Raw genomic sequence first — 19,664 nt, forward strand, 5'->3', positions numbered from 1 at the left:
CCGTCAAGCTGTGATGCAGAATTAAAGCTACTTTCGGCTAACAAACAATACACGTGTGGTTCTGTGTGAAGAAGTCCAGAGAAATAGGAGGGCAATGCTCCCAGACACACCTCATTGCAGTTCAAACACCTGCAATCATTCTGCATTCACACGTGCTCACACACACACACACACACACACACACACACACACACACACACACACAGGCCAGTGCATGTGCACACATTGGCACGTACGCGCGCTGTTGTGGAATCAGTGAGGCAGTAAATAAAAGTGACAAAGGCCTCCATTCCAATCTACTTCTGAACTGCCCAGGAAATATAGAAGCACCCCGAGGCTGCTCTCACAGTCAGACTTGAGAAAGCAAGCAACGGGAGGAGAAGATAGAGACAGGAAGAGATTTAAAACGAGTGAAGATGAGGGAAATATATACAAGTAGAGAGTTTGCGGGAGGAGGCGGCTGCATGGGATGGAGGCGGAGGTGATGATGGAAAGAAAGAACAATGAGGGGATGAAAGATGAGAGCAATGATCTGTAGAATAGTCCAGAGGGCTTTATTGACCAGCGAGGAGAGTTTGCAGGGAAAATGAAGCTAAACGCTGTGGACAGACAGCCAGCACGCCTTGATTCCACTCTGAGTGAACTGGTGTTATCGGCTAAAGCCTATTGAAACAATAATCTATCAGCAGTCTGAATTATAGCTGCTCATTAACCTGCCTCTTCACAGTACTACAAGCTAATTAACAAGCCGTTGGACACACTATGGAGACAAAAAAATGGGCTTTTATGGGGTCAGTTCGGGGATTTGGTGCAGTGCTAAATAATCAAAAATGCGGGCACATCAACCCAAAAGTCAAAAACAGCACCAGTGATCTGTCACTCCCCATGGTTGTGGTATAAAATGAAAATTAAGAAACAGGAAAGAACGTCTATCTTCCTATCCCAAGAAAGATGATGAACCACTTGCGCTTTCTTGTTTATTCTAAGTGAACGACAAATTCGGTGTTCGCATTAAGAAGCGTGATGTTTCAATGTTGACGTCATTGAAACGCATCTGATCTGCAGTGCACTCCCCTTAAAAACAGTCCATGCAAACAATCCACCTCGGAGTTATTTGCAGGTTAACTCGCTGATGCACTCAATGGCTAATTCACTCCGTTTGCCGTGTGCGCCGCATCCACTCACGCACTTGACACCACAACATCTGCAGAACAAGCAGAGTCAGAGCGTCAGAGAGTGAGCACGAGTGAGGGAACACTGTACAGGAGGAGGGGGAGGAGGAGCGGCAGGTTCAGCACATTGGGACTCACGCTCCAGCAGCTCTGGAGGTCAAAGGAACAGCCGAGCTGATTTACTGTACGGGCTTGGAGGAGAGAGAGGGAAAAGGCAAGGGGGAGGAAGAAACAGCTAGAGGTGGTGATTTCGGGAGCGGGGGTGTGAACAGATGAAGGAGAGCTGGGAAAGAAAACAAAGACTCAGAGCAACAGTTTAGTCTTTAGAAAAAGTTGTGGGCAGAGAATAAAGAGGAAGAGGCAGGCCTGGTATAGGTTATCGATTTAGCTATCGATGAGCAGTAATTCAAACTGAAGGAAGGCGGCTTCGAATAAATAGCTCTTTACAGTGAACGCCAACAATTAAAGAGCGGTGGATCCGGCTGCAAAACATATCGTAAGAGAGAGGGAATGCAAAATTGACCCAGGTCTGGGTGACAAGAGTGAATTGTGGGTAAGTGGAGCGTGTGGCCTTGGGGAGGACAGAGGGAGGATGTATGTAGGCTAATGAACACAGCGGCAGATGTGAGCGAGCGTACGTGCGTGAGTGTGTGTGTGTCCGTGTTGCCAAACATGGCCACAACGAACAGCACGTCTGCTGTTCCCACGGAAACAAGCGACATCCACCTCAGTCACAGTTCACCGATCATTCATAACGACTTCAGAGATGGAAGTGTCTGAGCGCGTGCGTGCGTGTGTGTGTGTGTGTATGTGTGTGTGTGTGTCAGCGGCAGCGCAATGCTTGAAACCAAACAACAAAAATACAGCAATACAGGAGCAATGACACAAAGTTGAAACGAGGCGTCACCGGGGAAAACAGGCCGACACAAACGGTGCCTGATCCCCACAGCTGGCGGATGAGACCTTCTCACAGCATCCCCATTAGCTCTGATGCTTCCATACAGTTCTACACTCCTTTTTTCACTCGCCAATGTCATGCTAACTGCGATTTACTGGCACAGTGAGCATGACTAGCCTATATATCTTCTAGAGGAGAATGAGTCCCACGACCACGAGGGTGTCGTTGCCAACGACGAGATTCAGAGACCTAAATTACAGCATCATGGTGGGTTTCTACTCCGTGTCCCATCAGCCGGAGACCAGCTTTTGATTTTCTTTTGAAAATCACCTTATTTAAGAATTGGGTTAGGGTTAGGGTTAGGGTTATAGGGTTTATACTTATATATGCTAACACCAGGACTGAATATAATCTGTATTACAACAATAATTGCTACTTTAAGAGTAAAAGAAGAGATACAATGGGAAGAGGATGGGGGTGTCTGGGAGGACTGGACAGGCCAGCAATGAAAAGGTTGGTCTATTACAGAGACAAGAAGCATTTCTAAATTAGTAAAAACACTCATTGGCTCGTGTTGTGTTACGGTGGTATGTTTTCCATCAACCGTTCAAAGTTTTAAATGAAATGATGTGCAGAGGCAGAAATGACACACTCGGTGGAGAGCGTACAGACGACTACTGATTTGTCAAGTTGCCATTTTGGTTTTGTCTATCAATGCCGTCTGTAATTTGGGTCTCTCTCAGAGAGATACAGACTGTGTGCTCGACTCCTTGATCTTTCTTCCTGCTGTCAAACACTAACAGGAGGAATTTAGAACATCAAACAAAGACGAATAAATGAAGTCAGTCTATCTTCCATCTTCTTTCAGTCTCTTATGCCAGGCTTTCTCACTTCACGCTGCTTCTCTGAGCCGTGTGTGCCTATGTGTGTGCCTGCGCCCATGCACGTGTGCGGTGGAGGGGTGGCTGTGGCGAGCATGCAGAGAGAAAAATCTCCCAAAGTCCTTTGCTGTGTGACTTCCAGCAGATAAGTAAGATTAAAGAAAAAAAAAACATCTTTGAAGTTGTATTTGGTTCTTAAAAGAGCAGAGGGGGGAGGAGGAGGTGGTGTGGAAGGGAAGCAGACATGGACACTGCAGGTAAGAGACACACACACACAGAGAGGAAGTGAGAGAGGGTGGGGGATACAGGTGTGATTGGATGATGAGATGAAACATCCCTTTTCGCTACATCCCATCCTTTATGTTGATAAATTTGAGACACCGGACTGCCATTGTTGTGGGATTATCAGAAATTTTTGAGGTCGGAGCTGCACACGCCTCCGTGTGTGATCTCAACGCTTCACCTATAAAGATCAACAGAACCGCACCTTCACTCCTGACAACTTCCGACTGGCAGAGGTCATGTGACCACATGCATGTTCCTTCAAATGCTTGTTCACACACACACACACACACACACACACACACACACCGGGGCAGTAACTGCAAAAACACACAGCTGCTCTTTGTACAGTCGCTGTCACAGTAGGTGAGCACATAAAAGCTCATACGGCCCAGGTCCCCGACTGATTCTTTTGCTCTACTGTGTGTGAATGTGCGTGTGTGTTAGGCTGACTGGTGAATATTTAAAGAGTGTGTGAAGCACTTTGCCTCAGGAGGAGCTGAGTGGATGTGTTCTTTCATCGGAGAGAAGAAAAGATTGGTCGCCTCCTCTTCCTTTCTTTTTCCTGCTTCTTAACTGCATGGTGACAGCAGTGTGATGGAGAAAAAGTGGGAGAAAACACACGTACACACACACACACACACACACACACACACACGTACACACACACACGTACACACACACACGTACACACACGTACAGAAACCCACACAAACACCGGAAATGTTTTATTGCTGCCAAAGCCGAGGAGACAGTCGATGAGACAATGGGCTGACTGTGTCATCGTTCACTTGTTTGTGCACATGAGTGCACGTATGTGTCGGTGCTGTTCTGTGCTTTGGGCACCGAGATATGATTAGCCGCCCCTTTCAACTTGTCCTTGTATCAATCAAGCAGAAAAATGACTTCTCCAGCAGGAATGACAAAGCGGTGGGATTAATCAATTAGTCAATCAATAAGTCTGTCAGTCAACCAATCAGCACGCCCGTCAGATGGTGAGTATTACGCCCAACGGCTGGTCGCCGACACCCTTCGTTCCCGCCTCCCACCGTAGCGCCATGTGAGGCACTGAGTGCTTTCTCAATTTGGAAAACCAACCAATGTGAATATTCACGTTTTAGACAGAAAGACAGAGGGGCAAGACACCAGAAAAGCACAAGCGGGATAATACATATACTTTTGCACACATAAATATATATATTAAACAGGAGGGAGGGCTGGGGAACAAGAGGGTGCAGAAGAACGATGTGGCAATATAAAAGAAGGAAATGCCAATTGGGGAGCGATGGAGAGGCAGATGATGAGAGGGAGTGACAACAGTTGGAGAAGGGAAAGAGCTTAAGGAAGATACAGAGAGTGGAAGATGGAGAGGGAGGGAGGTGGAGAGAGAATGTGTTTAATTATTCAGCATTACCCATGTTCTCTATTTATGGCCCTTTTAGAGCAGCCAGTAGAAGCTATATATACACAAACTGGAGGCACAGGCAGCTCCCTTAAGTACAGCTCACTGGGGAAGTTTAAACCCACCCCCCCAAAAAATAACATGGAAAAAAAAAAAAAAGAAGAAAAACATGATTACATATTGATTAGAGAAATGTGCGCAAGGAAGGAATGAGGAGACGAGGATGGGATGGGTAGACAGAAGAGGAAAAACAAGGAAAGGAAACCGCCATTGAGATGTAAGATGAGAAAGGGAGACAGAGACAGAAGTCAAGCTAAAATTATCTTTGCACTGCGGCTACTCGTCTGTCGCTCTTCTTGGCCAAACTATTTTTTGCTGCAACAAAAAACACAAACTGCAAAAAAAAAAAAAAACTAAACAAAACAACAACAACAACAAAAAAAAAATCAACTGGGATGGCTTTTTTTTCCCCCTAATAGAAAAGAGAGTGCATGTGCAAAGGAAAAAAGGAGAGTGGAGAGCACTGATGGATAGATCTCTATCATTTAACTAGACGGGGCAGTGGAATTGTTGATAAACCTGTTATCTCTCGCTCCCAGAATCACAGAGCGGCCGCTACGTGGCACATTACTGGCCCTCTATAACCAATAACATAAAACACTGCGGCGACCACACACACATCGTGCATGGGTAGAAATGAACCTACATGTCTCCAGCTTCATTACACAAAAGTGTGCAGGGGAAAGACTATTGCAGCAGGACGCAGACTGGGAGTCATGCTTTCGATTCTGCTGTGGGAAAGAAAATGCTAAAAACAAATAAAAAAATTGTAATAATAATTTGCAATGCTGTTCCTTGTTTGGTAATGTTTAATATCATAATCCTGTACAATAAAAAATGTCAGGTGCACATGCATTTTTCATTTTCACAGCAGGTTTATGAAAGTTTTAATAACCTCAAATATAGTAAAAAACAAAAAACTTGTCCCTCAGCAGCTACTTTTTCATTTTGATGAAATTAGAAGCAAGTAAATTAGTGGTTAGTTTTCTTCTCATAACATTGAGAACTGCGGATAATTTGCATAAATCTTACACTTCCATTCAACAAGGAGCAAAATAACACAGTTTGCATTGCTTCTCTACGTCCTCGAGGAGCTGCCTGGGAATTCGCAGAGTTTTTAAACTAAACTGAAACTTTGCCGCCAAGTAAATTAAATTCATTTTCGGAATCAAAAGAAGGTGTAAAATCATGTTTACAGGCCGCCCGAATAACCTTTGCATCAGAGCAGCCATTCAGACTCCAGCTGTTCCCACTCGGCAGCACACTGACAAAGATCCATCGATCTGGACTGGGGGGGGGCACTAAGGCGAAGAGCTACCTACACTGTACTGCGTGTTGCTTTTACAAGTGTCAAAAAAATGGTTTGGAGAAAGCCAACGCTGTTCAAGTTCACTAATGCTCACAACACTCAAGGTCAATTTATCGTCTCAGTGACTAAGAGATTCACCTGCTCACGAGAAGTTGATCCTTTTCAGGCGTCTCGGGGGCTCACTCACCTGAGGAATTTAAATAGATGGCATTTTTGCTCAAGTGTCTCTGCTCCTTATCTGTATGTATGAGTCCAATCCTTTCTAGTTTACATCTGTGCCTACTTCCACAGCACTCTGGGCTAATATATGAATCTACACACTAGAAGGAACTTTTACCATTTTTTTAAGTTAAAATGCATAATTTTCTTTTACATTCTTATCCCCCCCCCATTATCAATCACTAATGTGATTGGCTTGATTAATTCATTAAGAAAGAAAAAAAGATCTGTCAGAAAAGGTCATGAGTACATCGCCAAGATCTAATCATAAATCATAATCAAAAGATTGGTGTTATAGAGGATGTTAATTTTCCAAATTTCATAATGAACATGTTCAAATGTTCCCATTTCGTTTTCACTTATTTATGTCTACTTTATTTTCCAGTTTACACCTGCGGGGTTAGGGTTAGAGCTTTATATGGTCATTATATTTAGCACCAACAGGAAATTTTAAGAGCAAATACGCTGGAATGAAATATTAGTTTGGAGGCTGCCAACACGCAGTGGTAACAGAATAAAGTTCAGTGTGGAGTATGAGACACTGTGAAGGCTCCAATCACAAAGCAGTGTGGATGATCTTAATGGGCTCCTGAGCCAACAGGCCGGTGCTGTTGCCATAGGCATTCTGTGGCTCAGTGATGTATAGGAACAGACCGGCTGAATGTCGGCCAGTAAATGAACCGTGACTTTCACCAAGACAGCAGAGTCAGCAATAAATGGATACACATAACTCTCCTGTTCTCCATCCCCTTCATGTATTTTATTTATTTATTTATTTATACATATTTTTTTTTTGGCTGCCTGCTGTCGGCTCAAGCAGCCACACAAACACACGTGGATGTCGTATTATTTCTAGAAGTTTGGAGATGCCTCTCCGACCTCTGCCCGACCTTTCATCTGGTCTAATCAGCTGAAAGAAGCACCAGTCTCCATTATCGTCCGACCTTGACTCTCTGCTCCATTAGACACACCGGCGCAAGCGTGCGCACACACGCACACGCAAAATAAAAGCTCTCACAAGAGCCCGTCATGTAGTTGAACAAATATGTTTATTCCAGGCCGAGGTTGTTGAACAAAGTGCCACATTGCTCTTGCAACTTCCTGCAGACATGGGATATCCTGCAGGATGGGAAGGAGCAGAAACAGGAAAAGGAAATGAGGACCGCAGGATGGACGACCATCTCGGAGGGAAGAGGAAATTCAGACAGGGGGAGTGTTTAAATGACAGCGGCGAGCTGCTGAGTCCAGCTGACAGCAGACTCCACAAACCACTGTGATGTCACAATGCCAGACGAAGCGTAAATACTTCTTGCCGAAGGCTTCCTCTTAAAATATCTCATCTCTGAGGGAAAAGTAAAAGGTCCGTGCACAGGTAGAGGAAGAAATGTACAGTAGGGAAATAAGAAAAAGGAAGTGAGGGAACTTCTGCTAAAAGCACTTGAACGTGACCCAGATTCTTCTTCTCCTCTCCATTTGTCTTTTTTTTTTTTTTTTTTTACATTCAGTGCATTTTTCTCAAGCTTGTGCACTGCTCTTATTGCCCGTTTTCTCTAGGATGGGGGAGTGTACTGTGTGCACATGCTCTTACCTTGTACACCTGGCCATAAGTGCCATTTCCCACCAGCTCGACCAGCTCGAAGATGCCAGCAGGATCCTGGAAAGACAGGACAAGCAGCATGATTATTGCAATTGGTATGACTGCCGTTCATTAAAATATTTAAGTCAAAATGCGTTACAATTCTCCAGTTCGATCAGACACTGATCATGACAAAGCACCGCAATTTTTTATTTGTTTTTTTGCCACGCCTGCAGCACAGTTGTTCACTTTGGGCCCTGATTGAAGCAACGATTAGATGGATTGCTTTAAAACTCTGTGAAGACATTCACGCCCCCCTCAGGATGAACTGTAATAACACTGGTCATGCCCTGACTTTCTCCTCTGAGGTGGATGTGAAGAATGTGATAACTGACGGCTGACGTTTGCTCAAACACTGTACTTTGCGTTTAGAGCGACTAAGCAAACGCTATCACGCTAAGACGCTAAAATGAATTGATAAGCATTAGATTTGCTCAGTGGATACTTGCTGACATCAGCATTGGCAGCCACGGAGGAGGCTCGAAACTTAAGCTGCTCGGCACTACAGCAGCAAAACAACACTGACCGGGGCACTGCTGGTGTCTTGCTCTACCAACCGAGCTCTCCGGGTGTTGATACATCGTTCTGAAATGCAGTCCTGGATTGTTTTAGGCTCCAATCCAGACCAGCTAATAATTTAAGCCCACAGTCGCCCGGTTGCCAACACAGAACTCAACCCATCTCTGAGAAGGAACAGCTCGAACAGAGCTTAAAACCCATTGACCCCTGTGCACACACAAGCCCACAAGTACAAATATACTCTCACACACACACACACACACACACACACACACACACACCTCCCCCTTCCTATTTGCTATGTGTTGCTGCAACAATAGCTGGTATTCACCCTCTCTTTCCTTCTCTCTCTCTCTCTCTCTCCGCTCCTTTAGCCAAACCGGTCCATCTATGTCTCTCTCACTCTTTTATCTCCGTGTTCTCCCTTCCTCTCCCTCATTCCTGATGGAGTCCAGGACAAGTACTCTCTTTTTTTTTTTTTTTTTTTTTCTAACACTCCTCTTGTTTCAACAGAGTCCCAGAAACACTGAGGCTTTTTACCAGCTTCTCTTATGTTTCTGTCCTACCCGTGGGTCCAATGCCCCTTATAAAGTTTTCCAAATGTTACATATACACACTTTTCTACATGGACTTTATGCCACGTTCCTTCTGCTTGGGGTGCCAGTAACTTTTCTTGGCTCCTCATCAACTTAAGAGATTCGAGTTCAGTTTTTGTAAAGGTATATTGTCAGCGATCCAACACTGTAAATGATCTTCTAACACAACAGGCCTGTGGTTTTCTTCAGAATAATGTGGATTTTATGCTTGCAATTCTCATAACTCAATATTAGTAATGTGGATTTCGTTGACTTTTCAGCCAATTCTATTGTGTGCGCTGAAAATATACAAATATCCAATTTTCATAACCATTTTTTATTATTATTATTTGAAAATCGCTCTGTACTATCATCCAGGGACGAGACAGAAGATGTTTAAAAATTAGATCTTCTTCAGTGGGCAAAGCTAGAGGCTCATTTCTTTGCTGATTCACCAAAATAAACTGCACTATTGTGTAGATCTGAGCTGGAACTCATGCAAAGCTGGAGGACAGATGAAATTACATGATACACCCTTTTCGCAGACAATTCCCTTCTCAATAAAGCATCGTTTTATTTCCACTGTAAAAGCACACACACCACATGACCATCCCTGTCTCTTTCCTCCAGTTTCCTCACTCATCTTTTTTTTTTCTTAATCACTCTTCTTGTTTCTTTCTCTCTCTGTGCTTTTTCTTGCATGCCAATTCTCTATTTTCCCCCCTCTTCCCAGTTGAACTTCAGCTGTATCGTTACTGGCACAACATAACAGCTACCATGGTACATAACGAAGGAAATTGCAGGAACATGGCCAAAATTAAAGAAATTTCTCAAACACATTTTGGAGACCAGATTGTTATACGTTGTACAGACAAAGTGTGCCCTTTAACTCTGTTAACTGTTTCTCCCTTCTGTATTATCAGCCGTTTATGCTTTCCTATTTTTTTTTTTCCTCTTTCTGCAGCCCTTTCTTCATCCCCTTACACTTTGTCTCTGTGTGTTTGTTTCTGCGGGTCTCAGCAGACCTGTCAACCTGTCAGCTGTTTCTGAAGATAGGGCCTTGTGCTTTTCTTGCTCTTTCCTTCCTTTTCCTGTTAGGGTTTTTTTTTTTTTTCCTCCGCCCATCTTTCTTTCTCTCCATATTGCAGGCACACAGACACAGAAACATACACTTTCCCTAATATTTAAACACACACACAACAAACTCATTTTCTCACACTTTGTCTCAAGTACATCCTCCTGCTGTCTCCGTCTCTCACACTCATAACCACACACACTGAGCCCAAAGCACACTCCTACACAAGGGCTAGTGTTCAAATGTTCTAACGAGTGCGAGTGGGCACAAAATGAAGAGTGCGTGTCTAACGAAACGCTTGTGTACGTGCGAAAGAGGGAGTCTGAGAGACTGCAAGCCTCTTTCAAGAGTGCAGACAGCAGCGTTCTGCAAGCAAGCAGTGCAGCTGCACGCCTATCGGGCCTTCAGCTTATGCAGGTACACTTTTCCTCCACACATTTCCTTTTTCACTCTCCAAATGCGAAGGCGAGCGTGTGCGTTTGGCAGCCGTGTGAATTAACTCTCAGAGCAGCGTACAAAGTTCTGACAGCAACTCCCGGGACACATCTAAAGGATGCGCCCTCTGCATCTCACAGAAACATTCGGATATATATATATATGTGTGTGTATATGGAAAGAAAAAAAAAAAAAAAAAAGACACCCATGCAAGCCACACACACGAAGCACATGCGGTGATTGCTTATGCATATAGGGAACACAAGCACATGATGCAAGCATGCATGTGGAGCTTTCCTCCACACACAGAATATAAAATGAGTGCTGTGGCTGGAGAAACAGAGCATTTTTGCTGCTCCAGTTCATACATGTCCTCGGGCTCACTGATAAAAATATAGCACGATATCATTCATATTTTATAGGCCACTTGCAAAATGAGCTCTCTGCAGGCACCGGGCTTTGTCAGTTTGGCTGCATGCGTGTGCGTTTATGTGCACGGCTGTTGTTTAGAGTTCCGTATGACTGGAGCAATTTTTGTTGTTTGTTTTTTGCCCTGCACCCCCCACCTTTTTTTTTCCCCAATTTGTGTTTGTGCTAGACATTTGCCAGAGTCACATGACTGCCACATGACAAATGAATCACAGTGCATGTGTGCATTGACGCCACCGAATGACAGAAACAAATTAAATATAGCTAAAAGAATATTAAAAGTGCTGGGGGAAGTAAGACTGAGACATGATGAACACTCATTTCTCCACAATGTTTCTTCTTCTTTTTTTTTGCTTTCAAAGTCATAACAAATCAGACGTCTGAAAGTTTCCCAATCCTACAAAGTAGCACGATTTCCTTCAATATCTATAAGAAGATTTTAAAGAAAAGTTATTTTTCAAAGGTTTTCCAAACAGCAATGAGGATGTTAAGCGTCTTTGAGATAGGACACAATTTGCTTAACCTCACTCACCATTTATCTGGAAGTCTGAAGAAGGAACAGTGCTATCTCAGCAGAATTCAGTGCCATATTCAAAAGCATATTTTGAGCAAAATTTGGATGAAGTTGAATCCACTTTGGGCACCAAAAACACTGAGATGAATGCAGCAATGAATCCACTGTTTTCTCCAAGTGGGAGGATGTTGGTCCATGTGCTGCACAGGCCATTAGAAATAATGGGTTTTAGAGTGCAGGGCTATAGTTCTCAGGAAAGCCGCTTTGCAACATATGTAAGGACTTTCACCGACTGCATTCATTCGTTCATTCCTTCACCTAAACTTAATCCTCCCCACTGCATTCCGTACCTTAACTCTTGGCTAACCATAAGATAGCTAAACCCGCCTCTAAACTTAAGCCTAAAAAAAAAAACTTCCATAGAAAGAAAAACAAAACCCAAACTGCTATGGGCCTAAGATGGCTGAACCAATCATAACACATTAGCGTTTCCACACCACAAAGGCGATATATATATATACACAATTTAAAACTGACTGTGGTCAGATTCAACATCTGATATCTTGATTTTAAAAAAGCGTTTAGTGAGCATTAAATGAAAACTCTGAGAAATTGTGACTCGTATCACCTTCAAAATGATTGAAATGTGATTTTTGGGCATACCGTGTGATCTACTATCAAAGTTTGACCAATTTAATCAGTCACATTAAAAATGAAATGGCCTTTCTTTGCTAAGGCTCATGTAGCATCATTAAGACAGGCAGACACACACGGTGTTTTCCTCGTGCATTTTTACATCTCAAGTGACAACTAAAGACACAACTTGCTGATTGGGGAAGCTGAGCAATTAATGTTAATTATTCAGCTATTGTCACTTGCCAAATTGCGACGAGCACTCCTTTTAAGAACTATGAACAGCAGCTCTCCATTTTCGCGTTGCTTATGTGTCTCTGGCTGACATTCAACTTTCTGATTCAGTGTCAGCACTTCAATTCAAACCAAGAGCAGCAGACATATCTATGCATATAACACTTCAGCATGATAAGCAGGCAAACCACCCTGTTTGAACAACAAATATTCTTATCCAAACAACTTTTGGCTAATATCCGAGTTTGACCGATTCAATTAATAAAATAAGAGAAGGTTTACTGTAGGTCAAGAAAAAAAAAAAAAAAAAAAAAAAATGTTCACTAAAGCATCAGCTATAAACGCTTTCATAGCCAGGAAAATAAAACATATTTGCCCCAGACAGAGGCCTTAGATGAAATGTCATGCTTTATCTTATCAGTTCAAGATCAAATGTTACTATCTACATCCATCACATACATTACTAACACAGAAAATTGGCTTTGTGGATTAGAAGGAAACAAAGACCGAAACACACATCAGTTTGTTCTTTGTTGTCATGAAAAGAACATTTGAGGTTTACTTCATATAAATACTGCCTGCAGAGCTGTGTCACAGCTCAGGATTATTTCCCTTATTGGGCAATTCTGCATGTGATTCATTGACTGAATGCAGCCAGCAAATATAAAGTTTGACAAATTACATGCATGATCGAGTAAAGTGGTTGTATTTTAATTTTTGGACAATTGAACATTAGTAAATGTTGTGTTGTGATGATATCAGACAAAATTCCCAATTACCAGCTGGCATTGGGCAAAGGCCGGGACTATTGCAAGTTATTACTGCTCTTACTGCTATAATTCAGTCTCACCACTCTTACAAACCTATAGTTTCTATACACCCACTTTGTGCCACCTCTCCCCCACAAAAGGCCTAACACAGTTAGCATTTAGCAAGACGTAGCAAGCAGGAATAAATAAACGTGGCTAAAAGGAGCAAAAGTCCAGTATTCCCCATATTGGACTTCCACTTCTCTCAAGAAATGGAAAAAATGACCAATTCTAGTTTAAATATGACAAAGTTAACCCTGTATGCTTCTCAGGAAGTGAAAATTTCTTACCCTGGTGCCTCATGAATTGTACTAAAATGCCCAATGCCCACGTGAGAGGTCAGGCATTAATAAGAGAAATAAATCTGTGTGTGATTAATTCTAACCCTTACTGTTTATTAGAGGGTTCATGCAGACCTGCTGTGTATGTTTAATCTATGTGCCTGTGCAGCAGACAGCAGCCAGGTGAGTGCTGTTAGTGTCTACAGAAAGTGAATTACACAGAAGTGAAGGTGGATTGAATTAGAGACCCTAAGAGGATGATAGGAGTCGTGCTGGGGCCGAGACTGCCTCTTATAAAAACCACTTACATTTAACAACATCGCTCACCACGTCTTGCTTTTCCGTGGAGATGCGATGGTAGCCTAATTCCCAGTACGTCTCACCCAGACATGTGCAGTACATTAACGGGAGTCAACTCTTAATCACAGATTTACAGCCCGCCAACGAAGATCCACTCCAGTTTCTTCTGCAATGCTAACAAACGCGCCCCCCCCCCCCCCAGCCCCTTTCTACTCTGACGCCAACTTTTCATCCAGCACTTCTCCCTTTCATCCCTCCATCCATCTGTCCCTACGTCTCCCTCATCAGTCTTTTTTTTTTTTTTGCCTGCTGCTCCCTCCCTCTGTTGCCTCCACCCATCTTTCTTGCCTTCCTGCCCCACACCGTGTGGGTCAGACGCAACGGAGGGATTCATTTCCTACTATGGGTTTGTTTACATGTGCATGATTCTCTCAAGAACTTCGTATGAAGAGTGCGTGTGTGCGTTTTACAGCACAAGAGCAAAGGAGGGAAAAGAAAAGGCGAGTTAGCTTGTGCATACTTGTTTAAATGTATCCTGAAGTGTCTTTAAGGCACACTGGACCTTAATGTATTATTGGTAATGATGCAAAGCTAGAATCGAGAATAATATTATTTTATGTCCTGGCAACAGTTTTGCTGATTGTCTGTGTTGTTTATGCGCCGCACTTCTAGGAAGTCATTTGAAAAATTGGGTGTGGCTACCACCCTTATGTCTTTTTCCTTGAATTTCATTTAAATTACCTGCACAGAAACTGTGCTTGCATGAAAAACAACCTGGTGCTGTTTGTATGAAGAAGGGGGACTTTCCCAGGAAAATACCAATTTGTGTGTTTCGGAAAATACATCCTCCCTTTACTTGGTGTGGGCCCTTCCTGAAATTGGCAAGCGAGTGTCAAAAAGAAGTAAAATGTCAAAGATTACTAATTGAATTTGGCCAATTCAAATTAGAAACTCTATATTTAGTGAATACAGCTCGTACATCTTAAAGTGTAGCAGGGAATTAAAGACTTGATGTGGCTCCATCAGTGACTTGGGGGGGAAAATAGGTCAACTAGAAGCAGGCCGGTGGACTAGAAAAGAGGGTGGGAGGGAGAGGGGCATTTCTCAGCGACAGACTGCCATACAGTATATAGACTATTCATGAATAAGCTCTGTGTAAGCCTTGGGCACTGCTGTGGCCCCGTTACTATGGCGTCCATGGTGAACAGCCGAGGAATGTGGTCTTACTGGGCGAAGAGGGAGGGAGGGAGCAGATCTGGAGAGGGGCCTAGGCCTTGGACTACTTTGGTCACTGGTCACATCTCCACCTTTAGCCTGGGCAGAGCCTCTGTGGCTTTCTCCCCCCCCCCCCTCCCCCCCCGCTCTCTTTCTGTGTCTTTCATTGTCACCGCCAGTCTCTCAGAGCTGCATTCAACCTCACGTCCTGTTTGTGTCATCGATCCTGCGCTCTCCCTGTGCTTCTGTTTTTCGGTTGTTTTGTTTTTTGTTTTTTTTTTTGGTTTCCCCTGACCATGTGGCCATCCTTTCATCCTCACCTTCCTTCCCTTTCATCACAGATCTCACATCTGAGTCCCTGCACAGCGTTCTCGTCTACTGCTAGCATGTGCGAGCATGCCTGCGAGTGTGGCTGCACTTCCTGCTGGTTCGCCATCTGTTGCTCTCGTCAGCTGACTGGATGAACCCGAGCTTCTGACGTGTCTGACCCGTGTGTGTGCGCACGTGTCCGCATCATTTCTCTACATAAAAACCACAGTCTCAGTTTTTTGTTTTTTGTTTAAAAAAAAAAAAAAAAAAAAAAACGTCTCGGCTCTCTGCTCTCGCTGTCAGTCACATGGACGTGAAACTGTGGTTAGATGTCAGTGACTGACTGACCGCAGTGAAGGCATCTGTGCAGGTGCTGCTGAGGATGATGTGACGCAGGCGGATGTCAAAGACCACAAAAAGCATAATAGAGCGAGACATCGACACTGAAAGAAAAAAGGAGAACAATGCAGAGACATCAAACATGAAAAGCCACTTCTCCTTTCACTTTACTTTCCACTCAGCTGTCTGCCTCTTTGTATCTGTGTGTGTGTGTGTGTGAGATAGAGGTGGCCAGTTCGCCTAAACACAGCTGAGTGCAAGAACAAGCTCTGTCCTCTAAACCCCCCCACAGATACACACACACACACATTCATGCACCAACACAATCCCCCATCATTGCCCCCAATGCCAGTATTATAATCAGCCACCCCCCCCCCTCTACATCATCAGAGCCAGCTGACCTACTTCCTGTCTAGCCAGCCCAGTGGTTGACTGTACACTATGTCATATGAGAGTGTGTGTGTGTGTGTGCGTTTTATTTTGTGGTATTGTGATGAGTTGAAATGAAAAGAAGAAAAGAGTCGGTCCACGCAGGTTGGGAGGGCATCTCCAATTACACTGAGGGGTGTGAGTTTGTGAGGCAACTTGTTTTGTGCTTACCTGAGGGGCGGTTCTGTTCTCAGTTAGACCGGCAAGGATCAGATATTTCTCTAGTTAAGCTTAAAAGATATCATGTTTCATATTATACTCCTATAGAGTCTTTTGTAACTACAAGTGGGTTTGACGAAAGTATGCAAACACCACATGTAAGAGGTGTGACATGATAATCACAGTTTAGATGACTTACAGTACTTCAGATACACAATCAGGGCACCTAAAACACAAGCACACATTCCTCTGTCCTTGCGGCTGCCTCACAGCGAGAGACAGCCGCTTGGCACACCTCTGAAACAACAGGACACGCATGGGCTGACTCCCAATGCACAGACGCTTCCTCCTCCTCCTCCTCCTCATCCCTCCTCATCTTCTCTGACTGTCTCAATCCCCATTTCCTCCTGCATCTTTTGTCTTTCACCTTCCCCCTTCTATCCAACCCCCCCCCGACAGCAAGAACACACACTAGCTACAAAAGTAGCTTTCGGTGTGGAACCACCAGTCGCCTCCTATGAGGACGTTACTCTTCATGTGGGCAGGGCAGGGAGCTGGGCAAAGGGAGACATAATGCTAAGAAGACAAGAGACAAGTGGCAGATAGACAAGGAGGTGCCTTCAGTCAGTGAGACGGACGGAGGAGATGCTGAAAAACAAAAGGGGATGAAAAGGCAGGAACAGCATACAGGGGGGAAGGATGGACAGTTGTGAGGGATGTTGGGAGACTGACAAGTACACAGGCGTGACAAGAGAGAGGAATTGGAGGGGGGGGGGGGGGGGGGGTTGGACAGACAGGATAAGGGGAATTAAAAAAAAAAAAAAAACAACAACAGACAAGCGGGCATAATGAAGCAGACAGGTAAACATGGAAGGCAGCAGGCGGACAACAACTGCATTGTGTGTCTGAGTGCTGGGGTTTGGCTTCTCGGAGCAGCAAACAGGTCTAAAGCTTTTTGTTTTTTCTTACGTGCAGCTTCACTTACTTGTGTGGAGATGACTATCATCCTGGCAGACACCCACACACACACACACACACACACAGATTCACAGAATGACACACGCCATGCCCAGCGAAGCAAAATCATGGGTATCCACGCATAAACCCGAGCGCACGAGGCTGTTTGTGTGTGTGTGTGTGTGTGCAGCACACATTGGATGAACAAAAGAACTGGCTATTGCAGCATGTAAGGCTCCAGCTTTGATGGAGAGAATAAGCTCCAGTTAGTACAGGTAGGTTGGCTCTCTCTCTCTCTCTCTCTCTCTCTCTCTCTCTCTCTCTCTCTCTCTCTCTCTCTCTCTCTCTCTCTCTCTCTCTCTCTCTCTCTCTCTCTCTCTCTCTCTCTCTCTCTCTCTCTCTCTCTCTCTCTCTCTCTCTCTCTCACACACACACACACACACAGAACAGCACTAAAGGGGGTTGGTGGGTGAGGGGGGGGGGTTAAGAGGAGACCAACATTTTCAAATCTGAAGTGAAGTTGCTGTGTCTGTGTCCGACTCTCTAAACACAAGCCAAGCCTGAAGAAGAAGAGCAGCGTGTCTGATGGACCTAACCCCCCCCACCCCCCCCCCCCACCCAATCCAGGTCAGCAAAATCACAGCCACAACCTGACTCCACACACAGACACACACACACCATTAGCCTTCCTGTGACTGACTATGATGGAGATGTGCCACGTTAGTTAGGGTCTATATATAATTTGCTCTATAATGTGACACACTGTGGCGGCCGGTCTCACAAACATCCGCCTCCTGCAGCCTCCTATTCTCAGAGCGCTGTCAGGTGCAAGGAGAGGAGAGAGCGAGAGAGCGCGCACGCATGCACGCAAGCCACGCACGCCACGCACACACCATTTTTTTTGGGGGGGGGGGGGGTTGGTTAGGGACGGTTCTTTTTGTTTGTTTGTTGGAAAGAAAAAGCTGAACTAAACATTTGGAAGTGTCACATCCTCTTACCCTCAAAGCCGACAGGTCGATCTCGTCCAGACTCCGGGCTGGAGAGTCACTCGCCATGATGGAGGACGCGCGCACACGCACAAAAAGAAATTTTTAAAATACAAGCAAAAAAAAAAAAAAAAAAAAAAAAAAGAAAAGAAAGAAAGAAAAGAAACAGAAAAAGCGGGTTTCGCTTGCTTGATATCCTGAAACGGCTTCTGCTGTCACGACTGTGTGGTCCCTCTCTGCTGCTGCTGGGTCTCTGCTGGGTCTCTGCTGTCCTCCTCCTCCTCCCCCCCCCCCCCCAGCTTTTTCTCTATGTCTCTCTCTCTCTCTCTCTCTCCCCTACACAGGGATGTCTCGGGATAAAATCAGCCCTCCTCCGGTCGGCCTCGGCTCCGGGAGCGCACGGCTAAAGCGCAGGAGCGCGGAGGGTGTGGAGCGGGAGCGCCGAGCGCAGCAGTCCCTCCGGGTCCATGTCTGCGGGGTTTAGACGGCGCGGAGCGGGGTGAAGGGCCGCGGTGAGCCGGCGGAGCTTCGCTGCTGCATGCGCTAAGTGGCTGTCCTGCAGCGGCTGCTGTGACAGCCGGTGGATATACAGGCAGAGGGAGGGGGCGCACAAAACCACGCCTGGTCCGGGGCGGGGTCTGCTGAGGCAGGGACTCCCAAACTTTTGTTGTTGGTGTTGTTGTGTTTCTTCAAAACGTTCCTCAGAGTTTCAGCTTAGGCCAGCTCCCTATAATTAAATCACGTGTCGTTTTTCTCAGGAATATATGTGGAGGAAAACAGGCACCTAACTTCAGTGGTGACAAATTATGCTGTTCATAATTACTTTTGTATTGACAAAAGTAATCCTGTCTTAGCCATCACCTTTTGTTTATTGACTGGGTGGAACAAAGTGACAGACATCTCACAAAACCAGGCAATCCGGTACAATATTAGGCTGCACAATGTGTCACCGACACGTTAAAATATGACTTAAATGGATTTTTCATTTTTGAAACAGTTCAAACATTGACCCTAAAGTCTGTTGATTTTTTATTTTTTTTTTTACCATTTTACATTTTTTATTTATATATATATATATATAAATATATATTAGCTTTACCAGATTCATTTTCATGAAGTTTGGGGGCTTCAAACGCAGGTTTTTAAATAAAAGCAGCAGATGTTGGGATGTTCTGACCCGTGGTCGAATGTATGTCATCAAGTAGTAGAGTTGTATTTCAGCATAGTTTGAGGTACTTCTGTTACACTTTGGGTTGTTGTGTTTTTTTGAATACTCACTCTCTACTAAAATTTATATTCGGACTCATATTCAAACAGCAGTTAATATTGGCAACACTGTTATACGGACATTTGATGGCACAATAGAATATATTTTACAGTTGTTTTCATTTTTGTCCTCTGTCATCTGTTCAAGTTCAGGCATGTCAAAATACTCTGAGAAGTCCATACATTTCCAAAGAACATACATTTCCAAAGAACTGAAACTGTGTTTTAAAATCAACGTGTTCCCAAGAGGAGCCTGCTTCCAGGGCAGGAAGTAATGAATTGGGGAAATAATTAAACACTATAAGATCTTTCTCTTTGCATTTCCATCAAGTAACCTTTTC

General features: G+C 44.3%; 1 protein-coding gene across 3 annotated transcripts in view; it reads right to left on the reverse strand.

The window, feature by feature from the left end:
* tnika (TRAF2 and NCK interacting kinase a) overlaps positions 1 to 18,177 on the reverse strand; it is a 53,663-nt gene extending 35,486 nt beyond the window's left edge. For all 3 annotated transcript variants that reach the window (XM_029494460.1, XM_029494459.1, XM_029494461.1), the window contains exons 1-2: positions 18,070 to 18,177; positions 7,812 to 7,877 (exon numbers count right to left, since the gene is read on the reverse strand). In XM_029494460.1, the coding sequence (XP_029350320.1) occupies positions 7,812 to 7,877; positions 18,070 to 18,126 (123 nt within the window). In that variant the 5' untranslated portion in view covers positions 18,127 to 18,177. The remainder of the gene's footprint in view (positions 1 to 7,811; positions 7,878 to 18,069) is intronic.
* Between the last annotated feature and the right edge of the window lie 1,487 nt (positions 18,178 to 19,664).

The sequence above is a fragment of the Echeneis naucrates genome, chromosome 22, assembly GCF_900963305.1.
Source record: "Echeneis naucrates chromosome 22, fEcheNa1.1, whole genome shotgun sequence".
Lineage (NCBI taxonomy): Eukaryota > Metazoa > Chordata > Actinopteri > Carangiformes > Echeneidae > Echeneis > Echeneis naucrates.